At 35.1% G+C, this 16876-nt stretch overlaps 2 protein-coding genes and 1 long non-coding RNA gene across 3 annotated transcripts in view; 2 read left to right on the forward strand and 1 right to left on the reverse strand.

Annotated features, from left to right (window-relative positions):
• Nucleotides 1–16876, reverse strand: part of Sema1a (semaphorin 1a) — a 150191-nt gene that overhangs the window by 74826 nt on the left and 58489 nt on the right. The gene's annotated exons all lie outside the window — the stretch shown is intronic.
• On the forward strand, nucleotides 14164–14922 carry LOC147644057 (uncharacterized). Its single transcript, XR_015271315.1, has 2 exons — nucleotides 14164–14303; nucleotides 14368–14922. It is a non-coding gene; the product is annotated as an uncharacterized LOC147644057 (long non-coding RNA).
• LOC110183864 (bomanin Short 3-like) lies at nucleotides 15767–16124 on the forward strand. The gene is made up of 2 exons (XM_020952217.2): nucleotides 15767–15850; nucleotides 15927–16124. Exons 1-2 carry the CDS (start codon nucleotides 15799–15801, stop codon nucleotides 15998–16000), a joined length of 126 nt encoding a protein of 41 aa, XP_020807876.1. The 5' UTR covers nucleotides 15767–15798; the 3' UTR covers nucleotides 16001–16124.

Genomic DNA, 16876 nt, shown 5'->3' on the forward strand with positions numbered 1-16876 from the left:
TTGTGCGCGGCTCTGATCCTTGAATAATCAACAACAGCAGCAGCAGCAGGACGAGTCCAACAGATAAACACACACACACACAAAAAGAGGAGAAAAAATAGAAACGAGTCGAGAGGATGCAGCGCGTACGTTGCTCAAATATTAATGTTGACCCTGGGCCTCCAGCTCGTTAGGACAAAGAAAGATCCCATTTCACAAATGCGCGGCATCATTCGTAATCACAAGTCGAACATTTTGGCATTAGCAGAGGTCATTAGTGGTCATATTTTGTTTTAAAAGAATATTCCAAAGTCTTTAAGAAGTTCACTGCAATGCAAAATGTAAATAAATTCAGCTTTTGTTTATTAAAACAAATCGAATATTCATGCAGTTTTGGTATTATGTAAACAAATTGGTATTCAATTCCTCATCTCTGACTGAATTCTGTGTTGTGTTCTCTGCAAACTCTCTGGCAAATCGCAGAAGTTATTTATTCCTTTGTTATTGTTTTTCAGCCACCAGCTGGCACTATGAGGTTTTTCCTGTGTCTGCGCTTGGCTATTAGATGAGGAAAAACTTCTATCCCGGTCGCTTATCTGAGCTCTGTGCTTTGTTTTTACTCATTTCGTTCTGCTTTATGGCAAGGAAAATACAACAAAAAAAAAACAGGAAGCCCAGATGCACTAGAAAATATCATAGAGTTAGGAGAGTGAGCAAAGAGTATTGTATATATTTTTCAACTTATTGTGCTCATGTTTACAGGACATCATCCTGCCACTACTCCCTTTTCTGTTTGCTGTCTACGCTGGCGGCTATTTCAATCGGTATTCCTGCGCTTAAGTCCCAGTGCTCGTTTAATATGTATTTCATGTTTTAATATCTGACACGATTGCCCAACAGTTGCTAGCTTCTGGATTTTTTTATACAATTTCTTTCCTTGTTCTCAGTTCCCAGTTGTTCCCAGTCTCCCAGCGAATTCCTCGAATTTTTGAGCAACCAGCAAAAAGTTTTTTTGCCATTGCCTTCTGGCACAAGACTTTTGGACCCAAAAACTCATCTCTGTGCTGGCTGCCAACCTTTTCTTCATTTTGCGATTGAATAAGTTGGCTCCGATACTGGCCCAAAGATTTGGCCCAAGACAAGAGGAAAAGCGGGTGAACAAAAACTTAAGAATAAAATATGACATTGGAAAGTTTATGACACTTATTGCAGGCAGCAAAAAGTTGATGCGATTGAGATGTCAGAAGGGGGTTAAATTTAAATTGGAAAAGTCTTTTTGAATTAACTGATTTATTTTGGACCTTTTGTTTAAGTTTTTAAATTTATTTAAGAGTTTAACCTATGCTCTAGTAACAATTCACACACTAGTGGTTAGCCATCATTACATTTTCAAGTTTTATTTCAAATATTTTCCTTCGATTAGCTGACAAGCTGAAGGCCAACTTGACAGTTTCTCGTTGAGCTGAACATTTTTATTTGGTATACTCATTTCCCTGAATGCCACAGCAGAAAACCCCCTTGGTTTTCCCTTCTCTCTTCGGTCCACCAGCTGTTGACTTCGACTTATAGACGCTCTGGATTTAAGTGTTATTGTGGGCAATTTGATACTTTCGATTGAGCAACAACATTTGCTTGTGCGTTCATTCAACTGAAGCGTGCAATCCAGACGGGACAGCTCCCAGCTCTGGCTCCAGTCCTGGCAACAGCTCCACCCGACCACATACTCATCCCTCCAATGACACCGCCATCATCCCCACACACACACACAACATGGGCGGAAAACCCACCACAAAATGCTGTAAAAACACGCAAAAATGGCTGCCACACATTTACACAGAGAGGAAATAGGGAGGATATTCATAATAAGTTAATACTTTCTTTAGCAATATTAAGAACTTATTTATCTAAAACTATTTTTCTTTTAATATTTCTTGCCTTTTAGTTTCTTTTAGTATTTTTTTCTTCAGTGTACAGGACCTCCCCAATCCACTGATTTTTCCCACAAAGTTCTGCAGACGCCTGAAAAACAAGTTGAATATAAATGATGCTGTGTAAAGCGGGCACCAAGAAGGATAAGCAAAGGACTCGCAGGACTAAGAGAGATGTCTTGTCTGCAAAACTCGCCATGTGTGTGTGTGTGTGTGTGCGTCCTTATTTATTTGTATGCTTAGCTGAAACATTCAAAATATCCAATATAAATCGTTAGCCAACTTTAACCAATCAAATATAATGCACACACAGACACTTATAAACTGCCCCCAGAAGAAGGACATTTTTTTAGGATTTAACTGACAATCCGAGGACTTGAAATTGAGGCAAGGATTAAGCCAATGTAAAGCCTAACGAATACCATTTTCGCTAACAATCCATTGATTTAAGGAAAGTTTTATGCACTAATTTTAACTGCTTTAAATTTGGGAATCCTTTAAAACCCATATTTGTATCTAATTATCTTGAAATATTAAGTAATACTCAAACTAATACACAAAATACAATTATCTCTTAATGCGTACTCAAGGTGCAATGGAATATATTTAGCAACACTATCAACACACACATATGTACATATGTACATTAAATCCCCTTTGTTCTCTTAGCAAAATTAATCAGGCTTTTGTTACTGAGCACAGATTTGACTAATAAATGCCTTGAGGCTTTAATTACAAAAGGGCGTATAGAAAACCCAATTAACTTGGCCAACGGAGTTGCAGCAATTTTAACAATATTAAATGTTGTTAACCCAATTAGACCGCTGCACACAAAGCGAAATTCTGAGAGGGGGAAATCTGAAAAGCAAAAATATATTTTGTTTTTTTTTGTGCTCAAAACTTGATTAGACCGGCGGCGGCACACGACAGAATGCAGGACACAGGACACGACCCTCCACTTCATTCCACTATACTATATAGTCCTGCCACTTTATTTCATTTTAACTTTTCTATGACGATGCTACACAAATTTGCACAGCTGCGAAAAACTTTTGCCACCAAAAAAAAGAAAAAAAATAAAAAGGTGCAATGGAAGCCCGAGCGCTATCAGTGGCAAATTAATCCGACTCCAATCTGATGCCCGGTCTGGGGAATCACACAGCACAAGTTGGCGTTGAACTTGCACAGTTGGATGCGGAAAAGTTGAGAAGGACACAGGCCAGACCAGGCCAGGCCTGGCCAGGTGCCCGGGATTCGCATTCATCACAGAATGCAACAGCGTAAGCGTCCAGTACTGCTGGTTTTCCTTTCCAGCTCTCAGTTACCAGTTAGCAGTTTTACCGAGTTTCCCCTCGGTTTCAGTTCAACTCCCAGTTCACTTATCCATTTCGCTGCAGTCCATATAATTTGTTACACCATCAACCCTATGGCACAGTGAAACTCAACCCACTTTTGGGCAAGGGGTTAAGGGAAATCAAAAGGCAATAGATGAAGATGGTACAGTGAGGCAACTTTAAAAGGTAATTAAAAATGGGAAAAGATTTTTATTTTAATAAGTAGAAAAAACAAAAGAATTGCTAGCTTTCTCGTCCAGGCTTTGTGTGCAATGTACAAGCAACAGAGAGAGTTTTATTTAGAGCTTTGCATTTCCCTCTCTCTCTCTCTCTCATAGGAAAACCAATCACATCTCTCCAACTCAATGCCCAAAATGTGGTTGATTACTGGCTTTTTGCGCATTTTTCACATTGAAAATCCAACTACGTATTTGCAATTTGTTGGAAAAAGAAGCACTAGCAGCAGCAGCAAAGGGAGGTGGAAATTCCAAAAAAGGGGGCGCAATGGCGTGATTGAATGGGTCGACGGGTTTTGGAGCTATGGCCCAAGCTCAAATTGGACGCCACATAATGAGAGTTATGGCTAATGCATTCGGGGTTTGGCTATCCGTTGGCTTTTCGTCCAGCATCCACACCGCCCATCCAACTTGATGGATTGCCCAGGGCGTAACCCCCAACTAGAATCACCCAGGGTTTTTCCACCACGCTCTCTCAATCCTTTTTAAAATGAAACATCCAACTATGTGAAAGGGTCGACTGCAGGTGCAGAGGATTTGCATAGTCAAATGTCCAACTGAGTTCGTGGGGCGTTTTCCCTTCTATTCGCTTTTGTGGCCTTTTTTCTTCATGTCCTTGCCTTGAACCTAACCCCAGAGCAAGGTGAAAGTCAAGTTTCTCTGACCACCGGGAGGACTCCACTTGATAGCTGCGCTCTTACATTGAAAAAGCAGACCTAAAAATCAATGTGGTTGGCCTGGCTGGCCAATTTTTACCCTCATTTTTAATTTATTTAATGGCCTGTCTGAGGTCTAGAAACATAGGTGAAGGTGGCTAAGACACATAGACATAACCAATGCTTATAGTATAAAAAAGGGTTGCTTTGTTTCCAAGCACATGTTGCAATTTAATAGGATTATACATTAGATACGGAAATAAATTGGTATTAGTTTAAGGTCGAAATATCTATGGGGTGCAAGATGAGGATTTTCTTGATTATTAAAGACAAAAAAATGGAAATGCAAATCGAAATTCTCTGTACAACGTGAACAAATATCAATTTCTTCTCTGAAGCTGTGGTCACTTTATAATTCCTTCCTTCTTGTCAAATTCCAATCTCTTCCCCTTCGATTCAATCTAAGAAAGTGAGCTGAGCTATGTAAGTACCGCAAAAACTGAATGGCCAAGTGGATGTCCTGATGTCCTGGGCAACAAAATACAAAAAAAAAAAAAAAAAATCCAAGGATATAGAATCAGGCGGCGAATGCGAGAGCAAAGAGCAGTTGTGTAAGCAAAAGAAGAATGTTGCTGAACAAGCAAAAATTTTATGACATTGCGAGCCAGGAAAGATGTGAAGGGGGAAGGGACTTGAGACACAACGAGGGGAAACTGCAGCAACAAGGGAAAAACAAGAGAAAATTGTGTTGAGAGAATATGATATACCCAGTAATAAAGATCTTTTTAATACATTTAAATAGAGAGTTATTTTGCCTAACAAGCAAAAGCAAGAGAAGGGTTTTTCCTATAACAAAAATCTTATGATTTGCTGCATTTCGGTTAAAGGAATATTGAAAAAGATTAGTTTATGAGATAAACATAAAAAAACTTCGTCCTATTGATATATTTTAAATGGTTTTGAGCAATTTATTAAGTCCAAATGCCATATTTTTATAGAAGAGTAATGTAAGTCAAGTAAGTATCTTTACTCCACGAAATATTATAGTTTTTCGATTTTCTTATCAAAATAAGCGTAAAATATCGATTAATTATTTGTATATCGTTGTCTTTATGTGCACTTGAAAGTGGAAAATGTCTAGATCGTCTCTCCTGATGAAATTTCATACTTTCTCATAACCCCCATATACTCCTTCTCTCTATAAATACCCCTTACTGAAATAGAAGAAAGAAGAAAACGAATGAAAAACGCAAACACAATTATAACAAGTGGCAGTGGGCAAAAAGCCACTCCCCCTCTCTCTCTCTCTCTCTTTTTTGGCCCCCTTTCGAGTGTGTTGACCAACAATGTTGGTCACAACATGTACACACACAGGACTCGGGGGCCCCACCCAAGCCTGGTCGTCCTTCCACTAACAAGAACTAATATTTGACAGCTGCCTCAGCCCCAAAAAGCTGGGCACAGAGAAAAAAAGGCCAGCAGCAGCAGCAGAGGGGAAACAGCGTTCAACGACTTTTGGCTGATTTCATAAAAGGTCAACAGAGCGCAGAAAAAAAACACAGAAAACAAAAAACAAAATGCCCAGGTCCCCAGCCAAGTAGCCGTAGTAGAAAAGGCCAGCAAAAAAAAGAATAAATTCTTAAAAAAAAAAAAGGAAAATGGTAGCAACAAAAAAGAAAACAATTTAGCATGCACAACACATGCTGCCGCTGCTCATTTCGCTGGAAACAAAGCGCACTGCAGAGTCAAGTCCTCCCTGAGGTGCCCCATCTAGCAGCAATGATGGAAAAAATAAAGCGGAAAATACAAAGTTACGTTCAGCAAGAAAAGCCCGAAACGAAAAGCAATATTCCAACCTCTAGATGCAAAATACATAGATATAAAAATATATATGTTTTAAGTTTGCATACCACAAGAATGTTGCAGGTTTTGCAGGTGCTTGCAACCAAATTAAATTAATTTTCAAGCAAAATTCGGTTTCAGTTAACTAAATAAAATAAATTAACAAAGAGTTAAAAGCTGCTTTGAGGATATATAGGAGGTGACTGTATAATTAATCACCGTTTCTAATAATTCAGTTATTTTGCACTTCAAATGTATTTTAATTTCAGTCAGAAGCTTGTAGTGAAGAAGTCATTTCCGACTCAATAAATCATATATATTCTTGACCAGAATCAAAAGCCCAATCGATCTAGCTACATCGCATAAAAATTTAATTTTTTAAAAATTTTCACAATTTTACATCGTTAAAATTGTAAAAAAAAAAATTGACAAAAATTTTGAAAATTTTACATTTTAAATTGAGTATGCAGATTGATTATCCAAATAAAAACTAGCATAGGAAAGCTTTCCGAATTGAATTTATTGGATTTTTGGCTAAGTTATGAGATTTTTAAGCTTTGATTTGTTGAAAAAATTGTCGTTAGAAAATCTCTCTAATTATCCTTTTAAAATATACGAAAACTTGAAGTTTAGTTATGATCGATTTCTCATAAGATCCTCTAATTCAATTGCAAAACGTCAAAGGTAAATAAACTTCGGTTTCCAGTCGTGTTTAGCTTTAAAATTCATAGTTTTCCCCCAAATACTCTGTCAATATTTATATCGAAAAAAAAAGAAATGTAATAAGCCCTGGGCCAAAGCCCCCCCACAAAGTTCATGGAACCATTTGACCGATTCAGAGCCCAAAATAAGCGCTTTAAATAATTTATTTATTTATTTCCTTGCCTAATCCCACAATCCCAGCCGAAGCACATCAGCCACGCCCTTATGCACAAACAGCCAACTTAATGAACCATTCAAACATGCCCAAACAAGCTAAAAAAAAAAAAAAATAACAAAATGGTAACCCAAACGCACATCAAACAATTACACAAAATTTAAGCGCACTTTCAGTTATTGTTATTTGAACCCTTTTCTTTTTTTTTTTGTTAACCCACAAAAGTTCGCACACACACACACTCATCAACAAGTACAGTGAAAACAACCCCGTCATGGCCATTTTAATCAGCAAATGGATAATAAAAAGCAAAATTATATTGTATATTATGCTGCGTATTAGGATTCTTAACAAATGTGCAAAAGAAGGAGGAAAAATAAATGCTGCATAATTTGAAAATGTATGCAAAATCCCCAACCAAAATGAGCAGTATTCTATGTGTATGTGTGTGTGTGTGCGTTGTCCTTCTTATCAATGCTGACACTCGTCCTTGGCAAGAGCTTCCGTTGGGCTCTCGTCGCCATCGTCTCCATGCCTTGCGGCACTTTCTTTGTTGTCGCTCCAAAAAAGAATCTAATTTGAAATAAATGAACTAAATATGCTTAACACGCGCCACACACACAGCATACACACACACACAGCACACCCCAGTAGAGTCCTTGGCTCACATTGACTGGTCCTGGGAGCCGGGGGTTTTTCCTTTTTTTTTCGGTGTGGGGTTGTTTTGTCTGGCGCATATGAAATAACTTTTCGTTAGGTTTTCACTTATTTCGTCCCAGTCGAAACAATTGTTGCCACACACAAACACACAGGACACATTGTCCTGGGGAGGAAGGATTACGCCCACTGCAGTCGCCATAAACGAATTTGCATGGAATTTTAATAAGGCTAACAAATATTTTTATTTGCCTTTTTTTGTGTGTTGGCGGCTTTTCTTTAGCTTTATTTTTTGTATGTGGCCTTTATTTGGATATTTTTCGTCGCCATTTTGTAGGCTGCGGACATATTTTCTTGTTTTTCTGTGTGTGTGTGTGTGTGTGTGTGGGGGAAGTACAAATAATCATAAAAATGGCAAACTGATGACAAGCAATCATGGAATTTTAACCAAAAATAATGCCCCAAAAATGTAGAAACAACATTGTAGTTTCCAATGCGGGGGCAGTAAATAAATGTAATGTTTAACCTGATAAAAAATCGCAAGAGCGCTTATGTAACTGCACATCATCAAGTGAAGGTCATAAAAAGAAAGGTTATGGCCACAGGCAATAACATTAGCTATGGTAAATCAGCAGCAAATAAAGACCAGCACTTAATTCAAATTTATTGCCCATTTTCTCCAGCAGCTTTTCTCTCTCTCTCGAACACACAGAAGCCATTTTGATCGCCCTGGAAAGTATGCTAAGGTTTTTGAGAATCGAAAAACTGATTAGGTGGCAGAAAATGTTAAAGGGTGGAAAATGATGCCAGTTACTAAATTTCCTGTTAAAACACTTGGTTAACCTTTAGCATAAATTAACGAGTATTTAAGTTGATCGTAAATAGCATTAGGGTTTATTAATTGCTGGTTTATTGAGCAGAATTAAACTGATAACAGGTGCTGTAAAAATAACGAAAGTTGCTCTTAATTATTTAGTTTTAATAAACCCAGTGTGGAAAATAAAAAAAAAATAAATAAAATTTATTCTAGAAACATATTTACATTTCTATACCTTTCTATAGCCGATTAATGTGAATTACTCTGATAACTGCCTTTATCCTTAAACCTTTTATCCATAAAACCTTTAAAAGTATTTTCAAAAGTCTGTTCTAACCCATGTTCAGCATCAGCGCGACATTAGCGACATGCGAACATGGTCAACAGCCTCCGGATATATCTGTTTTACGGCGTTATTTTTCACCCTGAAAAACGTACTTGCCTCTTTACATCAGCTCTGTGATGTTGCACAGGGGTCACTGGGGTTGTGGCAAAGCCAAAAAACTTGTTCTCTGTCCAACAGATGGACACGGAGGACTCTGCTTCCTGTCTGTGAGTCATCTAACAACTGCACAATGATGTCCAGCCAGCATGTCCGGCTAATAGTTTTCATTCTGGCTCATGCTCATGCACATTGACCACAGAACCAGAAACGAGATCAGACCAGAGACCGGACCCACTTCACTCGGCACATTTGTCATTCGCTTTTTCGAGTCCGGTTTTTGTCTACCAAAACGAGTATTTCCTAAAATAATTTAGACTCAACAACAACGGGGGTCGTTGGGAGGCTGGGTGGCAGCTTAATAACGCATATAAGTCATGAGAAATTCACTCATAATTTCGCCTTTATTGAGGACATGCTCAGGCAGTACGACGAGCAGGATTCTTCACTTTTGTGTCCATCTGTCGTTTTGTTTCAAGTATGTTTATGATAGTTTTTTGAGTGCTACACACTAAGGCTCTATGCATTATGTCTGGGACAGCTTGTTTGTAACGAGCTCAATCTGATCTACAAAAATTACTCTTGCTTGGTGATTTGGGAATGTATTTTACAAATGCATTTGAATAAAATAAAGAAACATTAATGCTAATTGGGGGTAAAAAATAACTTATTGAAAGGAATTAAATATTATACAACGCTTTGAGCACAATATAGAATATTTCACTGCACCATTCATGCTCTAAAGTTTAAAACATTTTTAACAATTAAACAATTTAACATTTAAAACAATTTGTGCAAATCAATTATGCACATATTCAAAACTCATTGGCATAAATTCACAGCTTAGAAATGAGAAAAAACAAAGTGTAAAGTTTTGTAATACTTTTTATAGACTGCAAAACATAACACAAAATAAATGCCTAGCCTTGCTATTTGAATGTTTTCCATATATATACAAATATATATACATATATATATATTCCTGTTTCAATTAGAAAACGAAAAGTGAAAGAATTCCATTTAATAAAAATCAATTTTGTCATCAATCATTTTCAAGGGAAAGGCGGCAAAAAAATATCTATAAATCCCAGCTGCAGCAGGCGATTTTCTTCTCATAACTCTTTGGCCATCCCAACATCAATTACATTTATATATACATATAAATCTATCTATATATAGGTACATTTTTTTATCAATTTTCGGTATTATTCGGTAGTGAAGAATGTTCACAAAGACATTTTCGGCTCATTTTTTGTTCAAAGCAATTGCTACTGCAGCAGCTGGACAAACATGATAAGGATGCTGCTGCCACCATTCATTTCATAGCGTGCAGCTCGAGAAAATTTACCCAAAAAAAAAGAAAGGAAAATACTATATAGTATTCGGATAATTTACATACTCATATGTATGTATGGCATGCGCAAAGAAAATTCAGTTCGGCAATTTACATTCGAAGTTGAAAATTGATTTTTATCTTTTGTTCCCAGAGGTTGGTAACAAGGAATAATTGCTTCGATTTGCATTTTATAAAACGAACTTTAAACCTTTGGTCTGGCTTTGCTGATTGCTTTTCTTTTTACAAAATTGATGTGTGTTCTTATACATATTTTGAAGGCAGTTATTGGGGCACTTAACCTATTTTTAATTAAAAATTCAACCATTTTGCAATTGAAATGTATAAAGAAAATCATGCAAACTCTCTATATAATATAACTGCCAGAAAACGGTTGTTAAATTTAGAGGATCATCTTTCAACAGTAGGTATCTATGTCCAGTAATTAACTTGACCACTAATTAACTAAGATCAGAAAGTTTCTATGAACATTAAGTAACTATGAGCAGTAAGTAACTCTGAACAGTAAGTATCTATGACCAGTAATTATATTTGACGAGTAAGTATTTATGACAAGTAAGTATGTATGACTAACTTTAAACACTAATAAACAATGACTTGCAACTTTTGTAACACAACACATTTCTGATACTCGGCCGGCAGAAGTCACTTCGTTCCGGGGATGTTAGAACTAGTTGGGAATCATATGTACAGATAAGCGAGATTTGTTTTGGAACAAAGAGTAAGCTATTTGAATGAAACTATGAAATTATTCTTCTATATAATTTTACTAATATATAAATCGGAGCATGGCTAGTCGGTGGACTATATATATACATATATATAGCTAACATAGGAACAATCAGACGATTTATAGAACTATGATTCGTAATTAGCTGTGACCAGTAATTAACTATGATCAGAAAGTTTCTATTAACTTTAAGTAACTATGAGCAGTACGTAACTCTGAATAGTAACTATCTATGGGCAGTAATTATCTTTGACCAGTAAGTATCTATGAGCAGTTACTAACTTTGAACACTAATAAACAATGACTTGCAACTTTTGTAACACAACACATTTCTGATACTCGGCCGGCAGAAGTCACTTCGTTCCGGGGATGTTAGAACTAGTTGGGAATCATATGTACAGATGTGCGAGATTTGTTTTGGAACAAAGAGCAAGCTATTTGAATGAAACTATGGAATTATTCTTCTATATAATTTTACTAATATATAAATCGGAGCATGGCTAATCGGTGGACTATATATATACATATATAAATGCCTGCCATAGGAACCATCGGAAAGTTTTAAGAAAAAAATTATAACTTTTCCAGTTTTCAACAGATTTTCTATTTAATATATAGTCATTATATATGTATATATCTAGAATTTTATGTAAAATTTTACTAATTATCCGACTACCATATCATAAAGCTGCCATACAAACGAGCGTTAGAAATACAGAAAAATGCAAAAACGGTGAATGAAATGAACAATTAAAAATATATTTAATTTACATTGTATTAATTTCTGGTGATCAAATTGCAATCTTCAAGGGTATGAATACTTCAGTGTGCAGAAGATAGCTTTTTGTCTTGTTTGTAATATTTTCCGAAGAAACTTTAAACGAAATTATGAAGAACTAGTTAAATTAAAATAGTTTAGCTATTATAAACCTTAGAAAGGTATTTGTTTACAATAATTACCCCAAATGCCCTATCTTATAACTTCCACAATCCTAAATAGGTGACAAAAAAAAACCCAAAATAAAATAGATAGACACTTTTCTAGCATTATTCTCTTTATTACTAGGTTTTTTTCTATTTCAGGCTGCAGCTGCTATCGCTTTGGTAATGTCATGCAAAAACTCAATAAATTTTGCGCCAACGATTTATCATGAGCTTGATTACGAAAATGCAGACACAATCACAAAATATGTATATATTTGTGTGTGTGTGTGTGTGTAAGTCGGACCCAGTTGCATGCATAAAATAATATTCCAATATTATAATAGACATATAACAATGGGAGCAGAGTAGCATAGCACCCAAAATGGCAGCAATTTTTCACATGTCAGGCCATTGATTTGCAGTTGTTACACAAAATGGCGGCGGCCGGGTACCGTTAGTAACCCACTAATGGATTGTTGCCAGTCATTCAGGAATGTGTCTCTATGTGTGTGTGCGTGTGGGTTCAAGAAAGGTTATAACTAAATTAGCATAAATTGCGGCACAAGGAATTGACAAGCCTTGCGCTTTCGATTATACATTTGCCAAAAGTGTCGAGTTAATGTTTGAGTTTAAATCCAATCCTCCCCAGCATGACCAAAAATTAACAGGTTTCGCTTTGATTTATGAACAACGAGTGGCGTCAATTGAGTGGGTGGAATACAAATTAATAGATTAATATTTTATAATCGAATTTCGTTCGTGATTTGCATACCTGCTTTACCTCGTCAAGACTACGAAAATGAGCCAAAGCTTGAGTCGAAGCTGGCAAAATTTGCAAAACGTGTCACACTGTCAGAGAGCAGTTCAAACATTTTCCATTAAATTTAATTTACTGCACAATCGCACCTATATACATACCTCACAATGGACCTGACAGGACTACGTCCAATGCATCTGTCAAAATGCCTGCCTGAACCGAAACAAGGACCAAGTCAATGTCCCTGGCACGGTAAATTAATTAACTTTATTGTCTGAGACTGTCGTCCTGTTCGTAATTTGATTAAACAGCTCCAACTGCCACGTGTACATGCCTCTTTCTCTCCCTATCCTTATATATATACAGATACTCTTAGACATGGATATATGTATATAGAGAAGGCATTATCAATGTGATGAAAGCATTTATCATTTCTGGCTACATTTTTGAAATGAAATGTGATTTCCCTGTCATTAAAGGTGAATCATAAGCAATGATTTCCCTTCTCTCTAATTTAATAGACTTTAGCTAATGGACTAAATAGTGAACTCACAGAAAATGGCAGCATTGTCTGTGATAAATATTGATACATACAATTGAGATTAACAACTGAGTTGTCTCAAATATGTGAGAGGAAATATAGGGTCTTGGGAAATATAAAAAATAAATAAAGTAGTTTCAGCCTGAAAGTATGATATGACTCTTTCAACATTTTGTCTACGATAAATGACTCATTACTTTATTTTCTTATAAATGTTAATGTAAATAGTTTAATAATGATACAAATAAATAGGGAAGAGGCAATAAATTAAGAAAAAGATAAGATAAGGGAAATATTGTCAGTACACATAGTTCAAAATGCATACAAATTTCCGCAGAGCTTGGCACAGTACTCCCTCAACAAAATTTGACGAGAATACACACAAAACCCTAAACAAATCGTAATATATATATCTATATATATATATATCTACATAATGAAGTTCCGTTCCTCTTAGTTGATTTCCAAGTTTGTAATGCAATTTTGGTTCCCTTTTGCACTTTGCAGGGAAGTTTCTCTTCCAACTTGCAAACCATTTTGATTGACTCTTTTCTTGTTTTCAATAGATTTTCACGAGTTTTCCTCATTGGTACATAAAGACAGAAGTAATAGAAAACATTTCAACTTACAAACAAAAGGCAAGTTTTTTTGAAAATACCATAAAAATTATTATGATAAACTAATTCATTCTAAGAAACCAATTATTTCTTTAAATTTGGAAATAGGCAAAGTAGTGAGTAATTTCAAAACACAAGTAATTATGAAATATTTTTAAGAACACTATGAAATACAAAGAGGAAATTGAAACTGCAGAATTTGCGTCAATTGATGTAATTATAATTCATTTTTATGGGACTCCTGAGACTTTAATAAATTCTGATAACATATTTTGTATGACACATAGGCCGGAAAACGTTGTTTCACTTTATAAATAGTGAAAAATATATATTTACAGAGGCACGCGTCCCAAAGGTATCAGCAAAACAATTCCCTGCACTTATTTCCGTCATCATTTGATAAGAAAAACTGCGCTCAAAGACCATTTTTTCTCTACAGAATTTATGCGATAAAACCTTCTTATGGAATCCTATATATTAGTTATGTTCCTTCTTAGGAGCTCAGTTCCACTTCGTTCGGCAATCAAATAAGTTCATATCCTTCAAAATGAAGCTCCTGAAATTCGCTTTTGTTTTTCTGATGGCAATCTGTGTAGTTAGTGCTGATGAATGGTGATTATAGTGATTTTGGCAGTAAAGTACTCAAAAAAAAACTTATTTATTGGTGTTTTTACAGCCCTAAAACAAGAGAGTGCCCCGTACGACATCCGGAATTATCCATATTTAATACAATATAATCAAAATAAATATCTTAGAAGACGCGGAGACCTACTTGATGACGAATATGTTTACACTTAATGGAATAAATATTATAAAATTCAATCTTCAGTTCGTAAACTAACTTAAATATATTAAATAAAAATATTTCTCATAAATAAGTTTTTGTGCTAATATAAATGTCAGCCAAAGCATAAATAGTGATTGTCAAGTTTGTACACGAAATAAAATTTATGAGTATTAAATCAGCCCTTAAAATGTTATTTAGAGAATAAAAGTTGTAAATTCAAAGCCAAATAACAGCAATACAAAATGTAAAGTTATAAATTAAATGAATAAATGTATCAAAAAATATTAAACTCAGAAGATCTTATAATAATTAAACGAAAGTAGTATCAATATCACAAACCAATCAATCTTGATCTTAAATATTTTGTAAAACATATTTTTCTTTTATTTATTTTAATATAACACTTATTATACATCCATGAAAGATATTAAAAACAATAAAGAAGCCTAAAAAAACAAGAAAATCTCAAAGCAAATCAAACTCATTCGAAATAATTAAAACAAATAAGTGACTTGTTCTTTTTGTTTTGATTAAACTGGTATCTCATTATCATCTTCAGCTTAATAATATTTGTCTCGATTTAAATTATATTATATATTAAATGATAAAATCCAAAGTGAAACATATAAGATATATTTTTTTGGCAAAAGTAATTGATTATAAATAATTGAAAGAAATTAAAACTTGTATCTCTACAGCATTTTTCATTTAACATAAATCATATAAATTTAATAAACATAAATATATACATATATATAAATTTATATAATATATATGCCAAGCAGTTGCTTCTAGGTGTTATGCACTTTAATCATAAATATATTTACATATTTAGGGACAAATACAAATTGAATTAAAGTTAAAGAAGCATCATAATAATAATAATAAATAAAAACCTGTTCCTAAGCATTCGCGACGAGCTATGACGTATCTTTTTGATATCCAACCAAAGGCAAGATATTGGATTTTTACGATTGCCTGGAAAGCTTGTCAATCAAAACAACGGGCTTAGCAAAACGAGTTCTAAATTTCTTCAGAAGAGAGACCCGAGACCCACAACCAGACGCATGCAGTCGAGTTCAAGTGCAATTAACTGCAGTTAATTGAACCTGAAATCGATGGGGGATGGGGAAGATAGCAGAGACTTGGGATTTTCACAGTAAAGCGTAGGGTAATACCAAACGTATAAAATCAATAATGCGGTTTTGCCCCAACCCAAAAGCTGATAACAACGACTACTGATCGGAGGTATAAAAGCAGCGGGATGAGTCTGGCAAAGGCATCAGTTCAGTACTCGCTTCTGTTCGGCTAATAACAAAAATGAAATTCCTATCGGTTGCCTTTCTGCTTGGCCTTTTGGCTCTGGCTAGCGGTAAATATAATTGATTATAATAATAGTATTCTGTGAGTGATAAGTTAATAATAAATCTATAAATCTATTCAATTAGCCACACCCCTAAATCCTGGCAATGTCATCATCAATGGAGACTGTCGTGTGTGCAATGTTCATGGTGGAAAATAAGATGCATAACTCTCTAATGGATGAACAATTTCGGAATATTTGATGGAAATAACATAGGCTTGTTGTGTCTTATCAATAATTACCTATACTTTGAAAATAAAATTCCCACACTAATCTCTACGGTGTATATACACATATTTCGATTTAATCTCTGACCCAATTCCGATTGCAAATCTTCACCATTGAACATCTGTCGGTGTGGCATTAACATTTCATTTCAATTAATGCCTGCTGCCATATGTATTTCATATTCAAGGACCAAAACGGTTGGTTCGTTGCAGTCCATTGATTTGTTGTAAAATTTCATTTATTTGCTGTGGCTGCTGCCGCATTGTCTGGGTGCTTTATTGTCTGGATTAAGGAACATAATGTACACTTAATATGCACATAACTGTTATGTTAATGCCGCCACCGATGTCCCCTACTAGTCCCTCCCCTTGCTATGATTTTAATTTTCCTCCTCTTTTCGCTTATGGCATTTTTGCATTGATTTATTAGCGTTTTCCAAGAGCTGAATTTTTAAAAAAGTTTTCGTTTATTTTCTCACTCCATCCACATACACTTTGAAAATTGATAATAATTAATGCGATATTCTCATTTAAAACTCTGCGAATATGTTAATGACATGGTTTAATTTCGTTGGCCGTTGCGAAAATTGTAATTTGATTGTGTTCCGATAATTCGAGCATCGAAATAAGTCTTATTAAAGCACATATAAAACCCAATTTGTTTACTTTCGAGCTGGTTATGAAATATAATAAGTATGTTCGTTGTTATTAAATCGATGGCATAAAAGTCTAGCGAACAAGGCCATTAAAAGATATATAAAAAAACGAGATATTATTTATAATTTCATGTTATTTGCTTTATGTGGGT

The sequence above is a fragment of the Drosophila serrata genome, unplaced genomic scaffold (assembly GCF_035046125.1).
Source record: "Drosophila serrata isolate PLE 108 unplaced genomic scaffold, ASM3504612v1 contig_240, whole genome shotgun sequence".
NCBI classification, from domain to species: domain Eukaryota; kingdom Metazoa; phylum Arthropoda; class Insecta; order Diptera; family Drosophilidae; genus Drosophila; species Drosophila serrata.

Bases quoted from the DNA above. Each gene is read 5' to 3' on its own strand.
- LOC110183864 (XM_020952217.2), top strand. From the start codon at position 15,799: ATGAAATTCCTATCGGTTGCCTTTCTGCTTGGCCTTTTGGCTCTGGCT. The intron at 15,851-15,926 runs GTAAATATAATT...CTATTCAATTAG, and splicing joins CCTTTTGGCTCTGGCTAGCG to CCACACCCCTAAATCCTGGC.